Source organism: Neophocaena asiaeorientalis, unplaced genomic scaffold (assembly GCF_003031525.2).
Source record: "Neophocaena asiaeorientalis asiaeorientalis breed wild unplaced genomic scaffold, Neophocaena_asiaeorientalis_V1.1 scaffold190, whole genome shotgun sequence".
NCBI classification, from domain to species: domain Eukaryota; kingdom Metazoa; phylum Chordata; class Mammalia; order Artiodactyla; family Phocoenidae; genus Neophocaena; species Neophocaena asiaeorientalis.
The window spans coordinates 8,109,737-8,132,520 of record NW_020175017.1 but is presented as its reverse complement, the minus strand read 5'-3'; the positions used below and the strand labels follow the sequence as shown (position 1 = coordinate 8,132,520).

General features: G+C 37.4%; 1 protein-coding gene across 1 annotated transcript in view; it reads right to left on the bottom strand.

The window, feature by feature from the left end:
• Positions 1-219: 219 nt before the first annotated feature.
• The window catches only part of LOC112411170 (uncharacterized), a 25,770-nt gene continuing 3,205 nt past the window's right edge, over positions 220-22,784 (bottom strand). The window contains exons 2-8 of the mRNA XM_024762092.1: positions 14,131-14,252; positions 12,414-12,552; positions 9,310-9,431; positions 7,304-7,414; positions 5,576-5,682; positions 2,036-2,126; positions 220-532 (exon numbers count right to left, since the gene is read on the bottom strand). Of these exons, the coding sequence (XP_024617860.1) occupies positions 416-532; positions 2,036-2,126; positions 5,576-5,682; positions 7,304-7,414; positions 9,310-9,431; positions 12,414-12,552; positions 14,131-14,252 (809 nt within the window). The 3' untranslated portion in view covers positions 220-415. The remainder of the gene's footprint in view (positions 533-2,035; positions 2,127-5,575; positions 5,683-7,303; positions 7,415-9,309; positions 9,432-12,413; positions 12,553-14,130; positions 14,253-22,784) is intronic.

The window sequence follows — 22,784 nt, the reverse complement described above, 5'->3', positions numbered from 1 at the left end:
TGCTGCAACTAAAGGAGCTGCATGCTGCAACTAAAGGAGCTGCATGCTGCAACTAAAGGAGCTGCATGCTGCAACTAAGAGTTCGCATGCCACAACTAAGGAGCTGGAGAGCCGCAACTAAGACCCGGTGCAACCAAATAAATAAATAAAAATTCAAAAAAAAGAAAAGTACACGTTTATATTTTTAACAAAATAAAAGAAACCAGGGGAAAACCAAAATTTTTTCACACAAATATTTTAATAAAATTATCACGCAAAGTTGTATATATACACATACAACTATTTACAAATATGTAAGCATATGTACAAAGACTAGAAAGGAATATACAGAAAAAATATGTGTTAGGATACTGGGGTTCTGTTTCTTTTAAATTATTTTGTAATTATTTTACACTGAGGTAGGACTATTGTAGTGTTAGAGAATCTTGTATAAATGTATTTGTTCAAGAGCTTCCTTGTCAATATCCTTTTCTGGGTATACATCATAGTTCAGTGGTACCTCTTCAACCCAGGGAGATAACTGTATATTAACCTGGAAAAAAAAAGGTCATAAACAAATATGAAAATTGCAGAATGAACCTATTCTCTTGAATTTTGAGAAATCATGACTAAGTAATTGAACACAAAGGATTTTTATTACAATGAGACGGACTAAGTTCTACATGGTGCCACATAATTCTTTGTCGTACTAAATGGTAAGTTTGTGGATTCAGGGACTTAATTAATTTACCTTGATTTTGGAATTTGAAAGAATAAAGAACATATAGTATAATTATTTTAATGTAAATAGTTTAATAATTAAACCAGCTTAAACAATAAAAGATTAAAACAACAATGGGAGTACACAGAGAAACGGTTCATATACACACAGTGACGGTGCTAAGAGGTTATACGAGATGGGGTAATCTCCCTCCATAACCTTTATCAGGCCCTTCCCTTCACACTGCAAATTTGGGTCTCTGGGATACAGAAATTCTGGAGCCACCAATGGATATATTTGTTTAAAGAAGTTTCATTAAATAGGAAAGCAATAACGTTATTCAAGAATTCATATATAAGGACTCTTTCAAAAATATTTTACTTTGGTTAAGTGAAAATCACTGAATTATTTCAATACATATAGATATTATAAACTGGAGAGCACATATTTTAAAAGGTATGTTTTTATGAGTATGGAAAAGTATGGTAGAATCGTACCACTCACGGGGTAGGGATCTCATGGGGAGGGAATTAGGTGGGAGGGAACTGGGGAGATCAACATTGTTTCTTTATGTATCTCTGGATTATTTCCCTTGTTATGACAAACATGAATTACTTTTGTAATTTAGATGATTGACAAAAATTTTTAAAGAAGGTATTATTGATGATTGTTTAGTTTTTTAAAAGAAGAAATATATATTTAAATTTGGCAGTGCTTATATGTGAGGAAAGAGATATTAAAGAAAATGATAATATGACTCTGTACTAAGAAATGTCACAGTATCTTTCATCTAGGGATCTCAAAGAGCTTTACAAACATTAATTAACCTTTATAAAAGGGTCAACTTATTGGGCTGAATCTTATTATTAAGTATCAGCCTTATTTTGTATGGAGAATCTGAGGAACATAGAAGCAGTTTGTGCAAGATTCCAAACTTGACCTAGAAGCTCAACTGTGTTCAGGATGTGGGCCTCCAGTCCACTTACTGATTCTAGAAACCTGAACAGCTCTGTTCCTTTTGTTCTCAGGGAGAAAGTTATGATGTGGGTGTTCTAAGTCTCTTACAAATATTTAATAGCATTTGTTAACCTAAATTAAACTGTAACCCCACAGCTGGAAAAATTGGGTGCAGAAGCAAAGGAATCTGTACACTTTCAGAGCTCTTGATGCCAGTGAACAAACCACAAATCAGTTCTTAAGCCATAAGGTTTTGTTATTCTTTCTATCATTGTCACCATATTCAGAAAGAATATTTCTAGAATATTTTAACAGCTATCAGAAAAAAGCAGAAGAAAAGTTTTGACAATAAAAATGCTGGGAAAGAGGCTTACATACCTTAAGACTTGAGAGAGAATCTTCAAGACTTGGCACGGTCACTAATAAGGATCCTCGTTTCCTTACATTATGGCTGATATATTCCCAGGCTCTATAACACATTCAAAACTTATATATTATGCTTTACCAGACACTGGATATTTTTTCAAAATGAGGATGACAAAAAAAAAATATAGCCCAGGCGATATGTAGAAATCCAGATGGGTAAAAATGTTTGCCAGCAGAAAACAGGACTGCAGCAAGATACTAGAAATTGGTAAATTCAGTTCCTGAAGGGATGTTGGCAAAATTGTGAAGTTACAATACTGAGAGAGATTTAACAAGATGCGGATTAGGGTTAATACAAGGGATTGTGGGTAAGGCCAAAAGGAAGTTTTCAGAACTGATAAAGAAATCAAAGCTGGATCAGCGTTAAAGCCTCTTCAATTCTTTATGAACTGTCAGACTTTCTGCAGAATGGAACAGGGCTGAGAGGTGTGAGTGGGAAAGAGTCATGGAGAAAGGCCACAGAAGCCAGAAAATAAGCAAAGACTAAAATAAGAGTATAACATATAGATTAGATCTTTTAAAATAATATCAAGAGTGAAATCATACTTTATTTGGCTGTCAGAAATATTCAATGGAAAGAATTCTGGACACTATGGCACCTGAGAAGTTTAATGAGATCAACTAGATTTAAAGCACGATGGCACACCATGTGCATGTATATGTGTCAGAGGGCAGTGATTGACCAGTTCTGATTAACCTGTAGAGCAGACACGAATGGGATTTCTACACTGTGCATGAGTTTTGACAGTACACCCTGCTATTGGGGAGCAAGGGTCAAGCAATGCAGGGATGTGCACCCCTTGTAGTGGGGCAGGTGGGCAGCAGTATCATTTGCACTTATTTTAGTTACAGCAATGGTTATTGGGTTTAGTATATTCTGGAGCTTACCAAGCAAAACGATACAAATGTTCTTTTTCTCAGGCTAGATATAAAACCAAGAAGCAGTGTTTGATAATAAATATCACTGTGCTTGGGCTAGAGCTGTTAGTTGTCTTGATGTAGTTCCTTAGAAATTATATATTTTACAAGTCTATTTAGTAAGACTGAAGAAGCTGAGTATACTGGCACGGTTGGGCATGGCTCTCAAAATAGCACTTGCTGTTTCTGAGAAGCTGTCATTGTAGTAGTTGTATGTTTCACCTACTGAAAAAATACAGAGGCACCTTTTAAACAAAGAATTACTCTACTTGCTACAATACAGAATTATACAGGTAAATGATCAATTTTGTCAGAACGATTCCAATATCAGAATGCTTTACTGTATCTTCTAAACTTTCTCCTGTGTACTGTCATTCATGATGAAGGTAATTAACCATGAGAGGCTATCATCTATCTATATTTAGAATTCACTGCATTTGATTAACTTGGAGAAATGGCTGAACTAACACACTGTCAGTACCTATTTGGTGAGTCATGCAGAGTTTGTGAATTAATTTTCCGAGATAGTTTTTTTTTTGAGATTATTTATTTTTTTTATTTATTATTTTTGGCTGTGTCTGGTCTTAGTTGCGGCATGCGGGCTTCTCTCTAGTTGTGGCGTGCGGGTTTTTCACTGGACCACCAGGGAAGTCCCCCAAGATAGTTTTTAAAACAACCCAAACATGAAAATACTTTCCAGTATCAAGTTAACAGGTAGCATTCATCATTCTTCAGCATTCAAAATCTTCCTATATGAATCTGTGAAGAGTTCAAGGTGCTTTTCTCTTTTAACTTCTTACACAGCATAAACCTAGTATATTTCATTCTCCAAAAATTATGTAATGTTTTGACTACTGGTCCTGAACTTCAAAAGGTAAAAAGCTATACATACTTTGTCCACTGGAAATTAAGCTTAAAGAGTGCACTATGATTAAAACAACTTGTTCATGTTGTGTTTCTGGCCTTTAGCCTGTGACCAAAAAATCATCACCCATTCTGGCTGAGCTCTGAGGATATGATTTGCTTTCTGTTGAACTAGTTTCTTTTTAAACTATTTACACTGTTAATTTTGTACTAACCTTAACCTACAAGTAATAGATATGTGTGTGTATGTGTGCGAGAGAGAAAATATAGACAGTAAAGGGGTGGCAGGATAAAGAGGGTTACTCATTCAGGATTCTACTCCATATTAACTGTTTATGGTCTATAATTATGTCTTTTTATTTCTTGCAGTAGAAACCTCACTGATGCACTAATCCAAACGTGTGTAATGCCCTTTCATAGATATGGAAAGGAGGTTTCCTGCATCCAGAGTATACGTATGTCATTATGATAAATAAGTCAGCAAGCCTAACTGACCAGAAAATCAGTGTCTCAGACTACAGGAATTTTCTAATTAGAGGAACCTATAAGTCCTGATGAGAAGTCAGAAAAGCCATCACAGGGAATTCCCTGGTGGTCCAGTGGTTAGGACTCCACACTTACTGCCCAGGGCACGGGCACAATCCCTGGTCGAGGAACTAAGATCCCATAAGCCCTGAAGAGCAGCCAAAAATTAAAAAAAAAAAAAAAAGTGATCAGAGATTTGCTAATTTTTCTATTGCTTGAATAGTGGAATAAACTCCAGGAACCTACTATTACCACATTAAGAACGTTTTAAAAATTTGATCATTATTCACTGTTTTCTAGCTGAATATTCTTGTATCTTGTTTTTTTAAAATTTTTATTTATTTATGGCTGAGTTGGGTTTTCCTTGCTGCGTGCGGGCTTTCTCTAGTTGTGGCGAGCGGGGGCTACTCCTCTTCGTTGCAGTACATGGGCTTCTCTTTGTGGTGGCTTCTCTTGTTGAGAAGCACGGGCTCTAGGTGTGTGGGCTTCAGTAGTTGTGGCAGATGGGCTCAGTAGTTGTGGCTCGCGGGCTCTAGAGCACAGGCTCAGTAGTTGTGGCGCACGGGCTTAGGTGCTCTGCGGCATGTGGGATCTTCCTGGACCAGGGCTCGAACCCGTGTCCCTTGCATTGGCAGGTGGATTCTTAACCACTGTGCCACCAGGGAAGCCCTATATCTTGTTTTATAGTCATTTATAGGCACCAGTTAATTCCCATAATTTTGTGATAGGAGAGCATAGGACATGTTTTTTCAAAGAAAAGAAAACTGAGGCAGAAAAGAATAAGTATAAAAACCCACTGGGAATTGATAACTTCTTGCATCCCAGACTGCAAAGCAAATGCTTGGGTCATGAAACCATTTTATAACTACTCAAAATTAGATGTAATATTTACAAGGTTAGACAACCAAAGTTTATTTTTATTTTCATTTAGACATAACGCATTTCCTTATTAATATAAACTCCTGACAGTTGAGGTCATTTCTGAGAAGTTTCATATCACTGCTGGGGCCACGGGTTTGATCCCTGGTTGGGGAACTGAGGTCCCACAAGCCTCACAGTGTGGCAAAAAATAAACAAATAAATAAAAAATAAAAATTTTAATATGAAAACACTTCTACCAATCCCTTTTCATACTTTGTTAGATATATTTTAACAACAGATTTCTTGCTTGAATAAATAACGTACCTGGCCTGTTCTGCCTCATTAAGAAAATATTCAAAGACATTATTCATTATAATAACATCAGCATTTTGCAGAAGTGAACCTTGTGTACAGATGTCTGCATGAAGCACCTAAAAAAGAATAAGTTCACGTAAGAGAACAAAGACACCGTATCATATAATCACGTAAGAAATAGCTATTGATTCAATGATGTTGTGAGGCAATATGGGAGATTCACACTTCTTAAAATGGGAGAACAGTATATTTAATACTACTACCTATGGAAGATACTCAATACCTAATAAAAACCATAAGCTTGTGAAAATTTTGTTTTAGATGGAATCATTTATATAGTTATAATTACACTCTTTTCACTCCCAGTTCAGAGCTTTTTCCATCATAGCACTAGTTATTCTGGCTCCATCATCAACTGGATTTGTACATTTGGGTAGTCAGTGTCTTCCTAAATAAAATGGAGTAATACACGTCCTGATTCACAGAATCAAATGGGACCATATAAAATTTAAAAAGTAATTTATAAATTGTAAAATGTTAATACAAATATTTTAACTGGCCTTGTCTGACTCTTCATCTAAAATTCACTTGAAGATATTATCTATCCAAGAAAGCAAACAAAACAATTTATTGAAAAAACTATATACCTCAAAAAATTAACTTCGACTATAATCAACAAGTCTTGTAGACCACAGGCAAGATAATAAGAGGAAACGTGTATTTGCTCAAGAGCAAAGCAAATAACTTTTATTTTAAAAAGGAGAGAAAAAGTTTTTTATATCATATGATTTCCTTCCAAAAAAGAACTTAGCCTTACAAATAAATAATATCCAGAATGTTTAAATCTCGATTTCTAATTAAATCAATATTCTTGTTAGTTATGTGATTCTTATTATGTAAGAGCAGTGTGTTTTTGTTCATTAAATATGGGATAGTGAGAAAAATCCATGAACTTATTATTGGACAATGAATTCTCTTTGATCACTTGCCTCTCAATTTCCAAGATGAGAGAGAAAGAGAAAAAAAAGGCAAGGATGGAAGGAGGAAGAGAATGAAAAGTTTTCCTTCTATAAGAAAGGGGAAAGCTAGATCCTTAATCTTACTAAGATATGTCTTTCAATATTTGATTGCATTGAACACCAGAGATCCTTAGATACACAATACTTCTGTGCATTGCCATTAGAAGTGTAGGATCACTAGTGAAATGACAAGGATTATTGCATCAACCAAAAAACTTCCTTTCCCCTTTTTTATTTTTCCCCTTACATATAAGAAACAGAAAATTTCTGTCGTAGCCCAACCCAGGACATCATTCTCCCATGAACTGCTATTCTGTGGCACCCACAATTCCTATTGAAAGCTTATAAAAAGATAAAAACTGTGAGCATTACTTAACCTTTTTGCTTACTTTCAACATTCAGAGTTTAATTAAATACACTTCTGACCAACATCAAGAGATTCAAAATTAGTGCTACCAAAACTATAGTTGATATGAAGAAAATTAAGAAAAAATTCTACTTTCTAATAAAATTTGGGAGGAAGAGAAAAATGTGAGTGGAACATATTGATAATAATTCAACTTTATTATCAGTGTTTTAAAATATTAAGTTAACTCAATCTGTTTCTACACAACAGCAATCAAGATAGATTCAAAAAGAGTTTCCAACTCCAATGCAGAAGAAATTTGGCTAAACTATGCTATACAGTGGATAACAGAATAAACATTTAAAAGGATACCTTTATTCTGTCAGTGAACTGGTACTTTTTTATGACCATTTCCTGCAACTGGCAAAAGTCTCCATTCAATTCTACTCCATATAATTGTGATGCTGAACTGTAAAGATAACCCTGAAATATGAAGATACATTATGATACAAAAGAATTAACTTTTAGTTGTGGGTTTATTTCTACTTGAAATTTTAAAAGTCAAACTTTTTTTTTTTAAAGTCTTTATTGAATTTGTTACAATATTGCTTCTGTTTTATGTTTTGGTTTTTGGCCACGAGGCATGTGGGATCTTAGCTCCCCAACTAGGGATCGAACCCACACCCCATGCACTGGAAGGCAAAGTCTTAACCACTGGACCACCAGGGAAGTCCCTAAAAATCAAACTTTTAAAAATAGAATTCAATAAAGTAAAAATAAAGATAAAAAGGAAAGATAAGTAACATTTTATAATTTATGTAAAACAACTTTTAAGAACTTAGACTCTTACTCATCGAGACCTTGATTGTAGTTTATTAATTTCCGTTATTTAAAAGTAATCATATTTTCAAAGATTGATTTCTTACTTTTCCTGATAAAACTGTGCATTCAACAAAGTTGGAAATGAGGAAAGTGATCACATATAGATTCTTTGTTTAATACCCTACTTCCGTAATTTCTTGGGAATTTCAGGGGAAAGCAAGAAAGGCATTAACCTGTGGGAAATATAATGGAAACTCATGCACAGTCTGACACAAGAGGAGGGTGGCTGGGGGTGTGTCCTGCTTGGCTTTGAGAAGTCAGCCTGCTGTCTGGCAATCCACCAAAGATAACTGGCCATTAGTTAACAAGGATCATCAAGAACTGACTATATATTATTATGTATCTATTTTGGTTATAATAACAAAAAATAATCTGGAAAGAGAGGTCAAATCATATTCTGAAGACCATTATACATCAACTAACACTTACGTGTAAACTAAGTTTATATTCATAGCTCATCATGGATTTTTAGAATATGTTCAATGGAGCATATGTAAGTATTCAAAAAATTTTTGTTGACTGAATCAGTGACGTACTATAGAGGAAAATGACAATATGTCTAAATTCATTAATGCTGCCAAATACCTGCACAATTATTTCAGCTATATACTTTTCTAACAAATAAAAAAATTAACAAGAATGGACAAAATAGGGTAAACAAGCATAATCTCTAATGTTCTCCAAACAAAGCCATCTGATAAACTGTACTTTCTATTATGGCTATTTTTCCTAATTGTAGAATAAAAGTCAACACTGAAAAATAAATGAACCATGAAAGAGTTAACTGTTTCTGTTTAGAGCAGGCAGTGATGCTGGGAACTGATAGGGCCTGTTTCTGGCATGAACATCTACTGCTGTTGGCCACATGTTTTAACACATCTGCTAATGACAACCAGAAACCACATTTCAGTTTTTTGATAAAACCATTTAAGAATATTTAAAATGCTCATGATTTGAATTTTTTAAAAAAAGCCACATTGAAGACACAGAAGTCTACATTCAAACTTTGGATCACAGAAAACTAGAGCACGATGTGTCCTGGATATCATTTAGTTTGCTCACTTACAGGTCAGGAACTTGAGGCACAGAGGTGTTCAGGGACTTGCTCATAGCCATAAGCAATTTCCCAGGTCAAGTAAATTTGTCAGTTTTATAAGAGCTCTTATCAAAACTCAGTATACTATACTATTTTAGTACAGTACAGAAAATGGAGTTGAAGGGCAGTAAGTGAGTGACAGAATAGCAGAGTGTTATGAGGGTCACCTGTTGCTGTTTTGCTGATATTCCTTCACTTGTGTCACAAAGTCAAACTAGTAACGGAAATCAGAGAGCTGGCCTTTGAAAGTCCAAATTTGATACACTGTTTTAACCATATTATTCAGTTACTCTAATAAATAAAGCCAAGCTGTCACCTTGGATGGTGGCAGGCAAAATTGATGCTAGTAGGAGAAGAAAGTATTTCTAAATGTTGAGTATGTCTACAAGCTGGACTTTACCCCATAAAGGACGGTGCCAAGCCTGGAGCCAACGTCAACCAAGACCTTTCCCGATAGATCAGGGAGTACATGATGATATATGAACTTCAATTCCATGAGAGAGAAGGAATGAGAAATAAACCCTGGAGAATTAGAACAGAGTAAACATTAAATTCTGCTTGGGGATTAACAATTCCATTCTGTATTTCTAATTCTTTCATCTGTAAAGTGTATTTCATGCTTTTCTTAATCAATGAAAGCCATTCAGAGGTTATTTAGAAAAAATTAATGTGATAATTTTGTATTCATTCACTCTGAGCTGTATTAGACAAGAACAAATATGAAGTCTCTGACACTTAAAAGGCCTCTAGAGGGAACTCCCTGGTGGTCCAGTGGTTCCACTGCCGGGGGCACGGGTTCCATCCCTGGTCAGGGAACTAAGATCCTACAAGCCGCGCAGCACGGCCAAAATCATCATCACTCGTCATCATCATCAAAGGCCTCAAGAAAACCACTACTCAGCTGCCTGTCCCTACCCCCATGCTCCTCATTTCCTTCTTGCTGCTGCTTAGGGTGTCCTGGGTTTTCCCCTTCCTCTTCTCCCTCTGACCTGCTGTTCCCAGCAACTGCTTCCTAAGTCCCATACCATCTGGCTTTCTCACCCTATCCCAGAGCCAACCACAGGGCTTCCACCTCTTGCGGCATAGACTGTAAACTACCCAATGAATGACCATCTCTGGAGTGGAACAATGTGGCAGCCCTGAGCAACCTAGAGTGTGTTCTGGAGTGCAGGAGAGGGGTGGTATGGAAGGAGGTTAAGACACTCCTAAACTGTTATTTCCCTTAGTTTAATTGCTACAATTTCTAGTCTCCTAGCCCACCTTCGCACTCCATTATTTCTGTAATGAATCACCTGGGAGAGCCTGAGTCTGTTTTTTCTGATATGGAGGTAACCCAAAGACTTTCTCTACTGTATGCTACATGATATAATGGTCAGGAAGGGGAGAAGCTTTGATCATAACTAATGACTGGTGGCAAAGAAAATGGAAGCAGGCAGGCTAATCCCTTGGAAGAAAATAAAGGATGACTAGGCCTCAGAAGTAACACTGGAGGTGATGGGGTGGAGGGGGGTTGACCACCATAGCCCTTATCTCCTCTCATCCTCACGATCCTCCTTGCCACGTTAGTGCTCCTGCCCTGGGCTCCAGAGTCATCGTTCGTGTCTTGTAGCTGGACAAGCCCCTTTCATATAGGGAATAAGAGGCCCACACGGTGATAGCTTTTTCAGAGTCATTATAGTTATCCAGGCTGGTCTGGGTGTCCAGACACTATTTACAATCTGATTTTTATGTGAAAATACATCCTAACCTCCAAATTTTTCTGTGTCAAACATAGCTCTTCTGTAAATTTCTGTACATCAGATCTGATATGGTGTTATTTATAATCCACTTTTTAGTTTTCCCTCTATTGTTCTTTTTCTTTTGGCTGCGTTGGGTCTTTGTTGCTGCGTGCAGGCTTTCTCTAGTTGCGTCGAGCAGGGGCTACTCTTTGTTGTGGTGCACAGGCTTCTCACTGTGTTGGCTTCTCTTGTTGCGGAGCACAGGCTCTAGGCGCACGGGCTTCAGTAGTTGTGGCACACGGGCTCAGTAGTTGTGGCACACGGGCTCAGTAGTTGTGGCACACGGGCTTAGCTGCTCCACGGCATGTGGGATCTTTCCGGACCAGGGATCAAACCCGTGTTCCCTGCATTGGCAGGCGGATTCTTGACCACTGCGCCACCAGGGAAGTCCCTTCTTCTCCTGTTCTTGTCTAAGTCCTTTTCTATTCTGTGAATTTCAACTATTTCAAATGGAAAAAAGTACTATCTAAAAATAGAATCTTAAATCAGTAAACCAGGATAGTTTAATCCCCAACTACAATACAGGTACTATATATTTGTATTAGCAAAATACTACAAATTTGGTAGCAGTTAATTTTCGAGAATAATATTATCTAAGATCAGTAATACGAGCACAATATTACTTACCCCCTCTAAGCAACACCTCTAAATCTAAGGGAGCAGGGAGATTGAAATATCATGTTTCAATTAATAGCCTAGCCAATAATATCCAGTTTGAACAAAAAGTATATTAACAGAAGAGTTAACATCTTAGCAGCATGGAGTCAGTCTAGTTTCCCATTTGAAACACAGGTGCTGCATCTGAGGGACAGAGATGCAGGAGACTGTCACTAGAGTTGTTCTGGGTTATAGACCAAAGATGCTCCATGATGTCAAATCATGGCCTGAATAGACTGTCAAGGTTATCTATCTCCGTCCTCTGAATCCATGCCCATCCAACAATATCTGATTACTATCTGACTTCTCAAGTAGATGTGTCTATGGGGAGAACGTTTTCAGCCCCCTTGGCAGTTATATTTCTCATTGTAAATAAATCAGCACTATGGTTAAATGTGAATCTCTTTTGAGTATATAAAGTATGAGTCAGTTTCCCTGTATTCATTCACTTCTAATTAGTTGCTGGACCTGAAAAGTCACCTCCAATTAAACATGCTCAGTGAAAAGCAGAAATATCCCCCTGGGAGAGACATGAAGTGGCCTAGCTTCCCTGGACGATGTTTCTATTTAGTTTCCCTGACTGCAATAATTGGTAATGGCTAGGCTGCAGGTTGTCCTTTTGCTTTCCAAAAACAGTGAATGCTTGGGCAAGAATCTGCATACTCGGGACTTCCCTGGTGGCACAGTGGTTAAGAATCCGCCTGCCAATGCAGGGGACATGAGTTCGAGTCCTGGTCCAGGAAGATCCCACATGCTGCAGAGCAAATAAGCCCGGGAGCCACAACTACTGAGCCCGCGTGCCACAATTACTGAAGCCCACGCACCTTGAGCCCGTGCTCCGCAACAAGAGAAGCCACCACAATGAGAAGCCCGCACACCGCAACGAAGAGTAGCTCCCGCTCGCCGCAACTAGAGAAAGCCCACGTGCAGCAACGAAGACCCAATGCAGCCAAAAATAAATTAAAAAATTAAAAAATAAAAATTAAAGATACTAAAAAAATCTGCATACTCATGACATGTAAGGAAAAGTACACACGAAGGCATCAGGTTTGCAGACTTGAGTGCCCACCTAAAGGCGCCGTCTGGTGTGAGCCGCACACCATACAGTAGTATCTGCTCATTTTTCCTTCCTCACATAATGAATCAATAAAGTCTTCATCATAAAGGAATGCATCAACGTGAACTGTGGGTTCTGGCTGCTGCTGTATCTGGTGGAGAGAAGAAAAACATCAAAAGAAACAAAGTACAAAGAAGTCTCTTTTTATTGCTAAATAAGGCAAAACATCAGTGGTTCATATGCTAAAATTCTGAGAGCAACGACAAGGCCCAGGAAGGCAAGTTTTGATTATGGAAGTCAGCAACTCTGCTCTGCTTTTGTTTTATTTTTCAGACACTAGCAACTTGTTATTTGACATGTCAGGATGCAAAACATGGCTATGAGAAATAGATGAAAATTTTAGATGAAAGGAGTATTTTGAGACCATCTCGTCCATCCTAAGTAGTATATTTTACAAATAAAGAAAGTGATACCCAGAGAGATTTCTCCCAAGAAATGACACTAGTTAGTTAAGAGCAGGAAGAACTGAAACTAATATCAGGTCTTCTGAGTCCTGCATGTCAGCGACTTACCCATCAAAATACTTAGCAAGTAATCTTTGCCCAGAAGCAAAGTTTTCAAATAATAACAATGTTAGTAAAACTACATGCTTACAAATAATAGCACTTTATTAATACTGGTGGTACATGATATAATAGCAAGCAGCTACAGAGAAAAATATGTCTGATTCCTTCTACTTTAACACTAAATAAAGAATCAACCTATCTGCTTGGAAATCTACAAAATTATATCTACATCTATACACACACACACACATATATAAGTATATAAAATGTATGAACATATACAAGGACCAGAAGGAAACGAAGAGAAAAACAGTTTGTTGGGATGGGGGATTGTGGGTCCACCATTAACATGCAATGAATACTTTTTTCTCTCTTTATATATTGTGTTATATCATGAGACTGCTAAGATTGTTTTATTAATAACATCCAAACTGTATTGCAAATATTGCTTTCAGTTTTTATACGACCCACTATTTTCCTCCTGTAAATGACTGGATGTTTACTAAGATTTACTGAGTGCTCACGATGTGCACAGAACTACCAAAAATGTACGGGATTTAGTACCTCTGCTCGGGAATTCACATGCTGAGAAACCACATGAAGCGCTGCTGCTTTCAGATTAGTGGGGGAAGAAGAAATTATTATTCTTAGTTTTGCTTTAGCGAACAGTATTCATAGCATATGTATCCCATAAGAGTTGGGCTTTGAAGGTACTTGAATGAGGGGGTTGTCTGGAGAAGAAAAGTGAGAATTCTAGGAATAAAGGAATAAAAGAAGCAAAAATTGTGTAACGCAAAAGTAGGAGAAGGAAACAAAGGGGTGAACTTCACCCTTGATAAAAGCCACGGAAATGGAACAGGGAAAAGAAAACCAGGACGATGATGTAGGCAGGGACAGATTAATGTCGTGCCTTGATTTTGGGGGTGGGGGGGGGGGTGGGGGGTTGAGTGCTTGGCAAACAGGTCACCCTCAAAAAATATCTGTTGAATGAATGGTACTAGGGAGCCAGAAGGTTACAGACTCAAAAGAATTGGGGACATGACTGAAGCACCAAACGAAAAAGCAGAATTCAGGACTGATTAGACTGGAAAGGCTAATGGGGTTAGGGGAGAATAGGAGAATCCTCAAGTAGCACTAAGAGTAAATTAATTTAACATATTTACTTTTTGGAGGGCTAGATGTTCTGAGGAAAGCATGGTTTCGAGAGGTAAGCAATTCCGAAGGTCTTCTGCTATGTTTTTCAACATAATGTCATTATTGTCTTGAATGAATTCATCAAAATCTCCTGCAAAAAAAAAAAACCAAAAAAAACAGATATAGCTTTTATGGATGTACTCATACCTAGACTAAGTGATTACAATGGGTGGATATTTTCCATCAGATAGCATCAATTTATAACAATAAATAAGCTTTCTAACCAATGAAATATTTAAATTTTAACAAATGTTCCATTGAAAACACTGAGTTTTTCCTTTTTCCAAACTGCTTGAAAATATAAAACTTGACTATTTCAGCCTGTTATAGAACAATAAAGGCATATAAAAAATATGTAGTACTTTTACTACTTTATTTTTACTTAAGGAAAGTACTGCTGTTAGTTTTTAGGGTCTTCAACTTACCAGTAAGTAGTCAAATATTCCTTTTGTGACCATACAGATCTTACAAGTTTAGGAGGCATCACACAGGGATTACTAAGAATATAACTTTAATCTGAGCATCTCCGCCTCCAATAAAATGTACTCAAGACTTTGGATAACAAGAACTAACAGATGGCACCAACTATAGAATAAACTTTATAAGAATCATGTTGCTCCACTGCATTTGAACAGCAGATAAAATGATCATTAAAACAGCACATTTCTGATGGCTGTGGCCTACCTTTGGATAATCTGGCAAAAAGGGAAGTGTGCGTGCATGCCGATGTATATAGCAATTAAGATGGAGAAGGTAAGAGACTGACAGTGAATCTAGGTGAGGGTATAAAAGTGGTGTTCCTTGTTCTGTTTTTTTCACCTTATCTGTGTGTTTATAAATTTTTTTAAATTGGCTCTACAAAAGTATGATTTCTAAGCAGCTCATATAATTTTAACTAGAATGTGACTTATCTGGAAGTAAAATATTCTAAAAGTTAGCTACAGCCTCAATGCCAAATATAGACTGGAAAGGACTACTAATGAAAACATTTTACCTTTTTCTTAAAAGACTTATATTGAATTCTTGCTAGAGTAAAAGGACCTCGAAGGGGTTGTGTTTTTCTTACTGTTTTAAAACAGCTATAGAAGGAAAACAAGGAGATTCTGAAGAAAATATCATCCATCTCCACATCTCGCCCCCCAAATCTTTGGTTGTTTTTAAATAAGTTCATGATTTCCTTCTTAAACATAATAATTCTTGTGTTGGGTCAGAATGCAATTTTCATGTCACAAACAACAATTAAAATTTGGATAATATTTTCTAGTTTGCAAAGTTCTTTCACATAGAAACTAGGTCATTTAAGTATTATAACATCCATGTAAGGAAGACAAAGCAAGATTACATTCTCTGATTTACAGAGGAGGTAACTGAGTCTTTGAAGGTTAAATGAACTGTGAAAAGTTACAAGGCAGGCCAACAGCAGCACAAGAAGCAAACCTAGGTTTTTTGCTTCTATATAAAGCTACTCTTCTTTTTCACTTTTTCCACTGTTTCCCTACGTACAGAGGTTCTTTCTCTGTATAACTTCCTTTTGAGCAATAGTAGTTAATATGAAGATACTGATATATTATTTGGCTCCCTGAACTAATGTAGAAAGGCCTTTTAGCTCTTTTTTCTTTCCTCACCCATCTAGTATAATGATCTAAGTTGTTGCTTCAAATTATTTCTAGAAGGATGCAAAATATAAAATATAGAGAAATGAAAATACTATGAAGATTCGTTCCAAATTGTTTTAGGTGGAACTTAAATAGCACCTGTGATGCATTTTTTAAAAAACTGGCCTTTTAAAAATTGTATTCTTAAAATCTAATTAAATTTTCTCAAGGTGTTAATTAATACCTAACATCTGCTTAGCTTCTCTCTGTAGATGGGAAACTGTCTAGAAGCCTCTATGACTTGCATTTAATTCTAATAATATCACTCACACCATTGATTCTTAGCAAGTTCTCTCAATTTGTAAATGGTATATAACTGAAGAAGCCAATAAAAATCTCATTATACCAAACTAAGATATCTCATAGCCCAACTTCTTTGGATTTAATTCTGTAACATAAACAACCATGTTAGGAAAACATAGTTTTCATGTGGGTCGGCCTTATAAGAGTCTTATAGTGGAAAGGGAACTTAATTACGAACTATTACGAAATGGCAGAATCCATCCATGCATCTCTGACATATGATTGTTTTTCAGTCTTCACCTGAACACATTCGGGAATTGCATTTCTTCCATGTGCTGAGCCAGAATCTACCTTTCCATAACAGCTCATTTTTCTAATTTCAGCTCGAGAGGAATCATCATCTTTAATGCTATTGCTATATGGCATTTATTGAATGAGCACTTTTAAGGCATGCTAAATTTTGTGCAGTGCTTTTCAAACAGTCATTTAATCCTCAGAATCCTATATGTGGTACTATTATCACTTCTATTTTATAACAAGAGAAGAATGTGAGGTCAGAATTTAAGTTACTTGTCTCAGGTCATACTGGCCAGAAAGTGGTAGAGTTGGAATTTGAATGTAGGTCTAACTCTGAACTCTTAGTTACTATACCATACAGTCTCTCTAAGGGAGCTCAGAAGGCAGCTGGCTAGTAAGAGCTCCCCTATCACTGACTTAGCCTTCTCTTCTCCCTAGCTCTGACCACGGTTCCTCATATATTGTGGGAACCATATCCACTGCCATCTGGTTGCCATCTTCTGGACTTGTTCAACAGCCCCTTTAAATGTGGCCCTGGAACTGAACTCAATTTGGCAATTTAGTTCTCTAATCCATGACTACCTTAGCTTATTTTCCTGTTCTATCACTTTGTAGTGTCTAGGGCTCTGATTGCTACTGCTACTGGGTTATTAATAGACTTGGAAGGGGTGGTGGTGGTGAACCATCTAAACAGTCATATGTGAAGATCAAGGGAGCTGGAGAAATGAAAGATGGGAAGGGCTGCAAATTTTGAACCATCACAATAGATTTCCCGCTGTCTCCCTAGTTAAATATGTTTATTTGGGAGTTAATCCCCCAATTAATATAAGCATCACCAGGCAAGATGAGAGATATTATGAAATTGTGTGTTAAATTACTCAGTCATTTAAAAAAGGCACTATTAAGTGAAGACTCATTCCCAAGGATACCAGGTGAAAATGAGAAATGACACCTCTTATCCTGGACAACAAACTCTGATTCAACTACATTCAAGGGTAAAAAGAGATTCCTTCAGTTACAGCAGTGATTCTTCACCATGGTCCTAGTTAACAGGATCCACATATGGGCTTTTTGTGGTCCATAAAAGGCCTAAAGTTGCATGCTTGGTTGTATACATAAATATGTATAGTTTTCTAGGAAGAAAATTCTCAAAAGATCTTTCATAATAATAGTTAATATTTGTTGAGCACTGTATGTAAGGCACTGTGGAAATTTTTAGCTCAAGAAGGCTAAAATTAGTTTCATTATCTGTAGTGGTTGGCAAATAACTTCTGAAAAGAAGGGCAAGACATTTTTGCCCTAATAATGGCTATAAAACAGGTGGAAAAGGCATGATATGATAGGATATTACTGCAGTATGTAAAACTGGAATTCATTTAACATTCTATCATCATAAGTATTTGTTATTAAAATTAAATTCCTTAAAACATTATTTTAAAAGGCTGTGTAATATTCCACCATATGTATAGTACTTAACCGTTCAGTCCTACTAATATACATTTAGATACAATTATAACTGTGAAAAATTGGGAACACTGCAACTAAGATTTTGGCATACATCATCTCTTTGTATTTATTTCCTTACTATGAATTCTTAGAAGTAGAAGAACTTAAACATTTTAAAGGCTTTTGCTACATATTGTCAAATTTCTTTCCTGAAAGATTATACCAGTTTAATCTATCAGAAAAGAATAAGAATATGTGTTTCATTAAAGCCTTATAGCATTGAATAGTACCATAAAAACAAACTTTGTTGTTTTAATTTGCATTTCTTTAATTACAAGTGAGGCTGAACATCTTTTAACATGTATAATAGCTATTTCAGAATGTGTGGTAACAGTACGTTGCTTGGAAAAAGTTAAAGAAAGGTGTTAATCAGTTGCCTAAGGACAGTAAGGTTTTTCTCAAATTACATATGTAGGTGGGAAGGGAGTGGAGAAAGAAGAGCTTCACTAAAGAGCAAAATTCATTCTTTAAAAATTTCCTATTTATATTTAATTAAATACATGGGGACAGAGAAGTCACCAAAGCTGACAGTATATGAATCAAACCCCACTTTTTACATCTAGTCAGGTATCAAGTCCTATCACTTTCTCTTTTGAATCTACTTCCTCTTTATTACCGCTTCAAATACCTCATAGGCACAGGCACCTCACATTTAGAATATCAGAACAAACTCACAATTAGCTCCTGAATTATCAGTTTCCCCCCAATATAAGATATCCTGCACACCGATTTTAAACTAATCTTGCTTCAACTTCACTTTGTGTCACTCCTTCCCCTTACAATTTTGGGATAGCTTTTCACTTTTCAACATATGAAGTGTCACTCTAGACTTTCAAGGCCCTCTATATCACCAGAGTCTAACCATCCTATTTTCTATTCTCATTACTCTCTAACATAACTTCTGCTTAAGATGTGCAAATCTCCTCAGGTGTTTTCCATACTCCTTCCTGTTCATACTCTATGACCCTGCCTTTTGCAATAAGGCCCTGCTCAAGTTACTTCATCTCCATGAAGTCTTACGTTCAAACTCTGGCCTTAACTCACCCATATCCTTACTTCTAATGACTTACAATACATAATTAAACATTGGGTTATATATTTCCTATTATTCATTCATATCTAATATTACTCTGAAGTTCTTATTCAAATTCTAAAAATTTACTGAGGGGACTTCTGGTCCTAGACAAGATGGCTACTTCCCTCTTTTTCCCGTGCTCTTCCCCTCTAAATACAATGAAGTACCCTGGAAATAAATCAACAGGCAACCATAAAGGACTCTGAAAGCTAGAAAAAAGGTAAACTGTCTAGGGACCTGAGGATTTAAGGAAGGAGGGTCACTGCAGTGAATTCCCTCCTGAGTTTTCCTTTTATTTTCCATGTAGCCTGGACTGGGCCCTGGAGAGGCCTGCATCCCAGAACTACCAACAGCCAGATTGAAAAAAAAGAACAAAACAAAAACTAAGAAAAGCCTGCTCTCTCTCACCAAAGACTGTAAAGGGGAAGAACAACAGAGACGTACTGGGGAGCCCTAATCCCTAGTCCACACCTGGGGCAGTGGCAGGCTATCTGGTAATGACAGGGGAGGCTGCTGTCCTCAGGCCCTCAACCCAGCAGGATAGAGACCCAGGCCTGAGGTCTCCCAGCCTTCTGCCCAGTGGCCAAGAGCAAACCAGGTCCTGTACTGCTTGTCCCCTACTCCCACTGGTGGAAGGTAAGCTCAGTGACATAGGGTGATCCAAGAAACTGTCCTTCTCCACGCAGGCAACACCAGCATAGACTGAGCAGGAGCCCCAGCAGTTTCAAGGAATGAAGCAGACCTGAATAGCACTGCAAGGGCACTGAAAACTAAATTATCAGAGCTACAGCCCACAAAAGCAGGCCAGAACCAACAGGTTAAACTTAAGCAGGGTAACTGCCTACTAAGATAGAAGATTTGAATAGGAACAAGTCAGCATAATATCTAAAATATCCAGGATAAAATCAAAATTACCCTAGCATACAATCAGAACATCCAGGATACAATGGAAAATCATTTATACCAAGAACAGGAAGTCATAATTTGAATCTGGCAATCTAGATGCTAACATGTAAATTAATCAGAATTTGGATGATCAGACAAGGCTTTTAAAGCAAACTCCATAATAAAAATGCTTCAATAAGCAGTTAAGAATTATCCTGTAACAAGTGAAAAAAATAGAAAATCTCAGCAAAGAAGTAGAAGTCATAGAAAAAGAAATAGAAACTATAAAACTAAACAAACAACAACACAAAAACACTTGCTGAATGGGTTCAGTAGTAGAGATGACAGAGGATAGAATCAGTAAACTTGAGTTGACAGATCTATAAAATTTATTCCATCTGAACAACAGAGATAAAATAGAAAAAAAAATAACTGAACAGAGGCTTAAGGATTTGTGGAATAACAAAGATCAAACATTAGTGTCAGAGCTCCAGACATAGGGAAAAAAGTGTGGGGCTGAAAAGTATTTGAAGAAATATAGCTAAAAACTCCCCAAATTTGGTTAAAGACATAAACCAAGCAAACTCCAAATATGATAGACCCAAAGAAATCCACATAAGAACATACCATAAACTTCTAAAAACAAAAGAGACAAAGAACAAATCTTAAAAGAAGCAAAGAGAAATGATTCACTCCCTGTAGGGAAACACCAATTCAAACAGTGAATTTTTCATCTGAAACCACGGGAGCAGACTTCCCTGGTGGCACAGTGGTTAAGAATCTGCCTGCCAATGCAGGGGACACAGGTTCAATCCCTGGCCCAGTAAGATCTCACATGCCGTGGAGCAACTAAACCCATGTGCCACAACTACTGAGCCTGGGCTCTAGAGCCCACGTGCCACAACTACTGAAGCCCATGCACCCTAGAGCCCGTGCTCCACAACAAGAGAAGTCACCGCAATGAGAAGCCCGTGCACCACAACAAAGAGTAGCCCCCGCTCACTGCAACTAGAGAAAGCTCATGCGCAGCAACGAAGACCCAACGCAGCCAAAGAAAAGCCCCCAAACCCCCCCAAAACAAACAAAAAAAACCCCAAAAAACAAAAGAAACAAAAAAAAACCAAAAAACAAAACAAAAGAAATAAAAAACCAAAAACCAAACCAAAACAAACAAACAAAAAAGCCATGGGAGCCAGAAGATTACAAAATTTTTCAAATGCTAGAAAAAAAGGACCACAAACCGTAAATTTTATATCTGATGAAATTATCCTTCAGGAATGGGTAAGTAAAGAAAACCTCAGATGCAGAAAAACTAAGAATTTGTTGCCAGCAGACCTACCCTTAAAGAACTGGTAGAGGAAACTCTCCAACAGAAAGGAAATAGCAGAAGAAGGCTTGGAACTTCAGAAAGTAAAGAACAACAGAATGGGTAAAAACAGAGTTAATTCATAACACTATCTTTCTCTTCATTAGTTTCTTAAACCATATTTGATGGTTAAATCAAAATTTATAAAACCATCTGTAATAGTGCTCAATGTATATAGAGGAAATACATAAAATAATCATATTTTTAAAGTGGGGGAGGGTAAAGGGACCTACATGAAAGTAAGATTTCAATACTTCATTCTAGTGTTAAAACACTGATACCAGTAGATGGTGATGTTACATATGTATACTGTAATAGAGTAACCACAAAGAAAACTATACAAAGAGATAAACTCAGAAACACTATAAACAAGAACAGAATTCTAAAACTGTTCCATTTACCCACAGGAAGGCAAGAGGAGATAAGAAATTGAGAAACAGAAGGATCAAACAGGAAACAAGAGATTGGAAAATCTGTAAGTTATGTGGCTACTTCCTCAGTGGTAATAGCAATATAATATAGAACTGCAGTAGTATGCTGTTCGACAAATGTAACTAGATCCCAGGCTTTGCTTTTTAGATTTGTTGGAATTTCAAAGAACCTCTAACAACTCTGTAGCTGCTGTTCAGCAACAGGTTCAATTCTGCTCAATGAAGATGTATTTAAAAGACAGGAAACAGGGCTTCCTTGGTGGCACAGTGGTTGAGAGTCCGCCTGCCGATGCAGGGGACATGGGTTCGTGCTCCGGTCTGGGAAGATCCCACATACCATGGAGCGGCTGGGCCCGTGAGCCATGGCCGCTGAGCCTGCGCGTCCGGAGCCTGTGCTCCACAACAGGAGAGGCCACAACAGTGAGAGGCCCGTGTACCGCAAAAATAAATAAATAAATAAAATAAAATACAGGAAACAGAAAAGCTTCTAGTCACCTACTATTAACTTCTTTAAGCATTTAAATATTTTCTTGATTATTTTATTATTTTCTTATACACACCTTAATTTTCTATCCTTTATAACTTGATTCTTTTTTTTTTAAAGCAGATTTACATAGACTTTTTTTTGCGCGGCACGCGGGCCTCTCACTGTGTGGCCTCTCCCGTTGCGGAGCACAGGCTCCGGACGCGCAGGCTCAGTGGCCATGGCTAATGGGCCTAGCCGCTCCGCGGCATGTGGGATCTTCCCGGACTGGGGCACGAACCCGTGTCCCCTGCATCGGCAGGTGGACTCTCAACCACTGCGCCACGAGGGAAGCCAAGACTTTATTTTTTAATTTAAATTTATTTATTTATTTATATATTTTTGGCTGTGTTGGGTCTTCGTTTCTGTGCGAGGGCTTTCTCTAGTTGCGGCAAGTGGGGGCCACTCTTCATCGCGGTGAGCGGGCCTCTCACTATCGCGGCCTCTCTTGTTGCGGAGCACAGGCTCCAGACTTGCAGGCTCAGTAGTTGTGGCTCATGGGCCCAGTTGCTCCGCAGCATGTGGGATCTTCCCAGGCCAGGGCTCGACCCCATGTCCCCTGCGTTGGTAGGCAGATTCTCAACCACTGCGCCACCAGGGAAGCCCTATAACTTGATTCTTTTTTTTTTCTTTTTTTTTTTT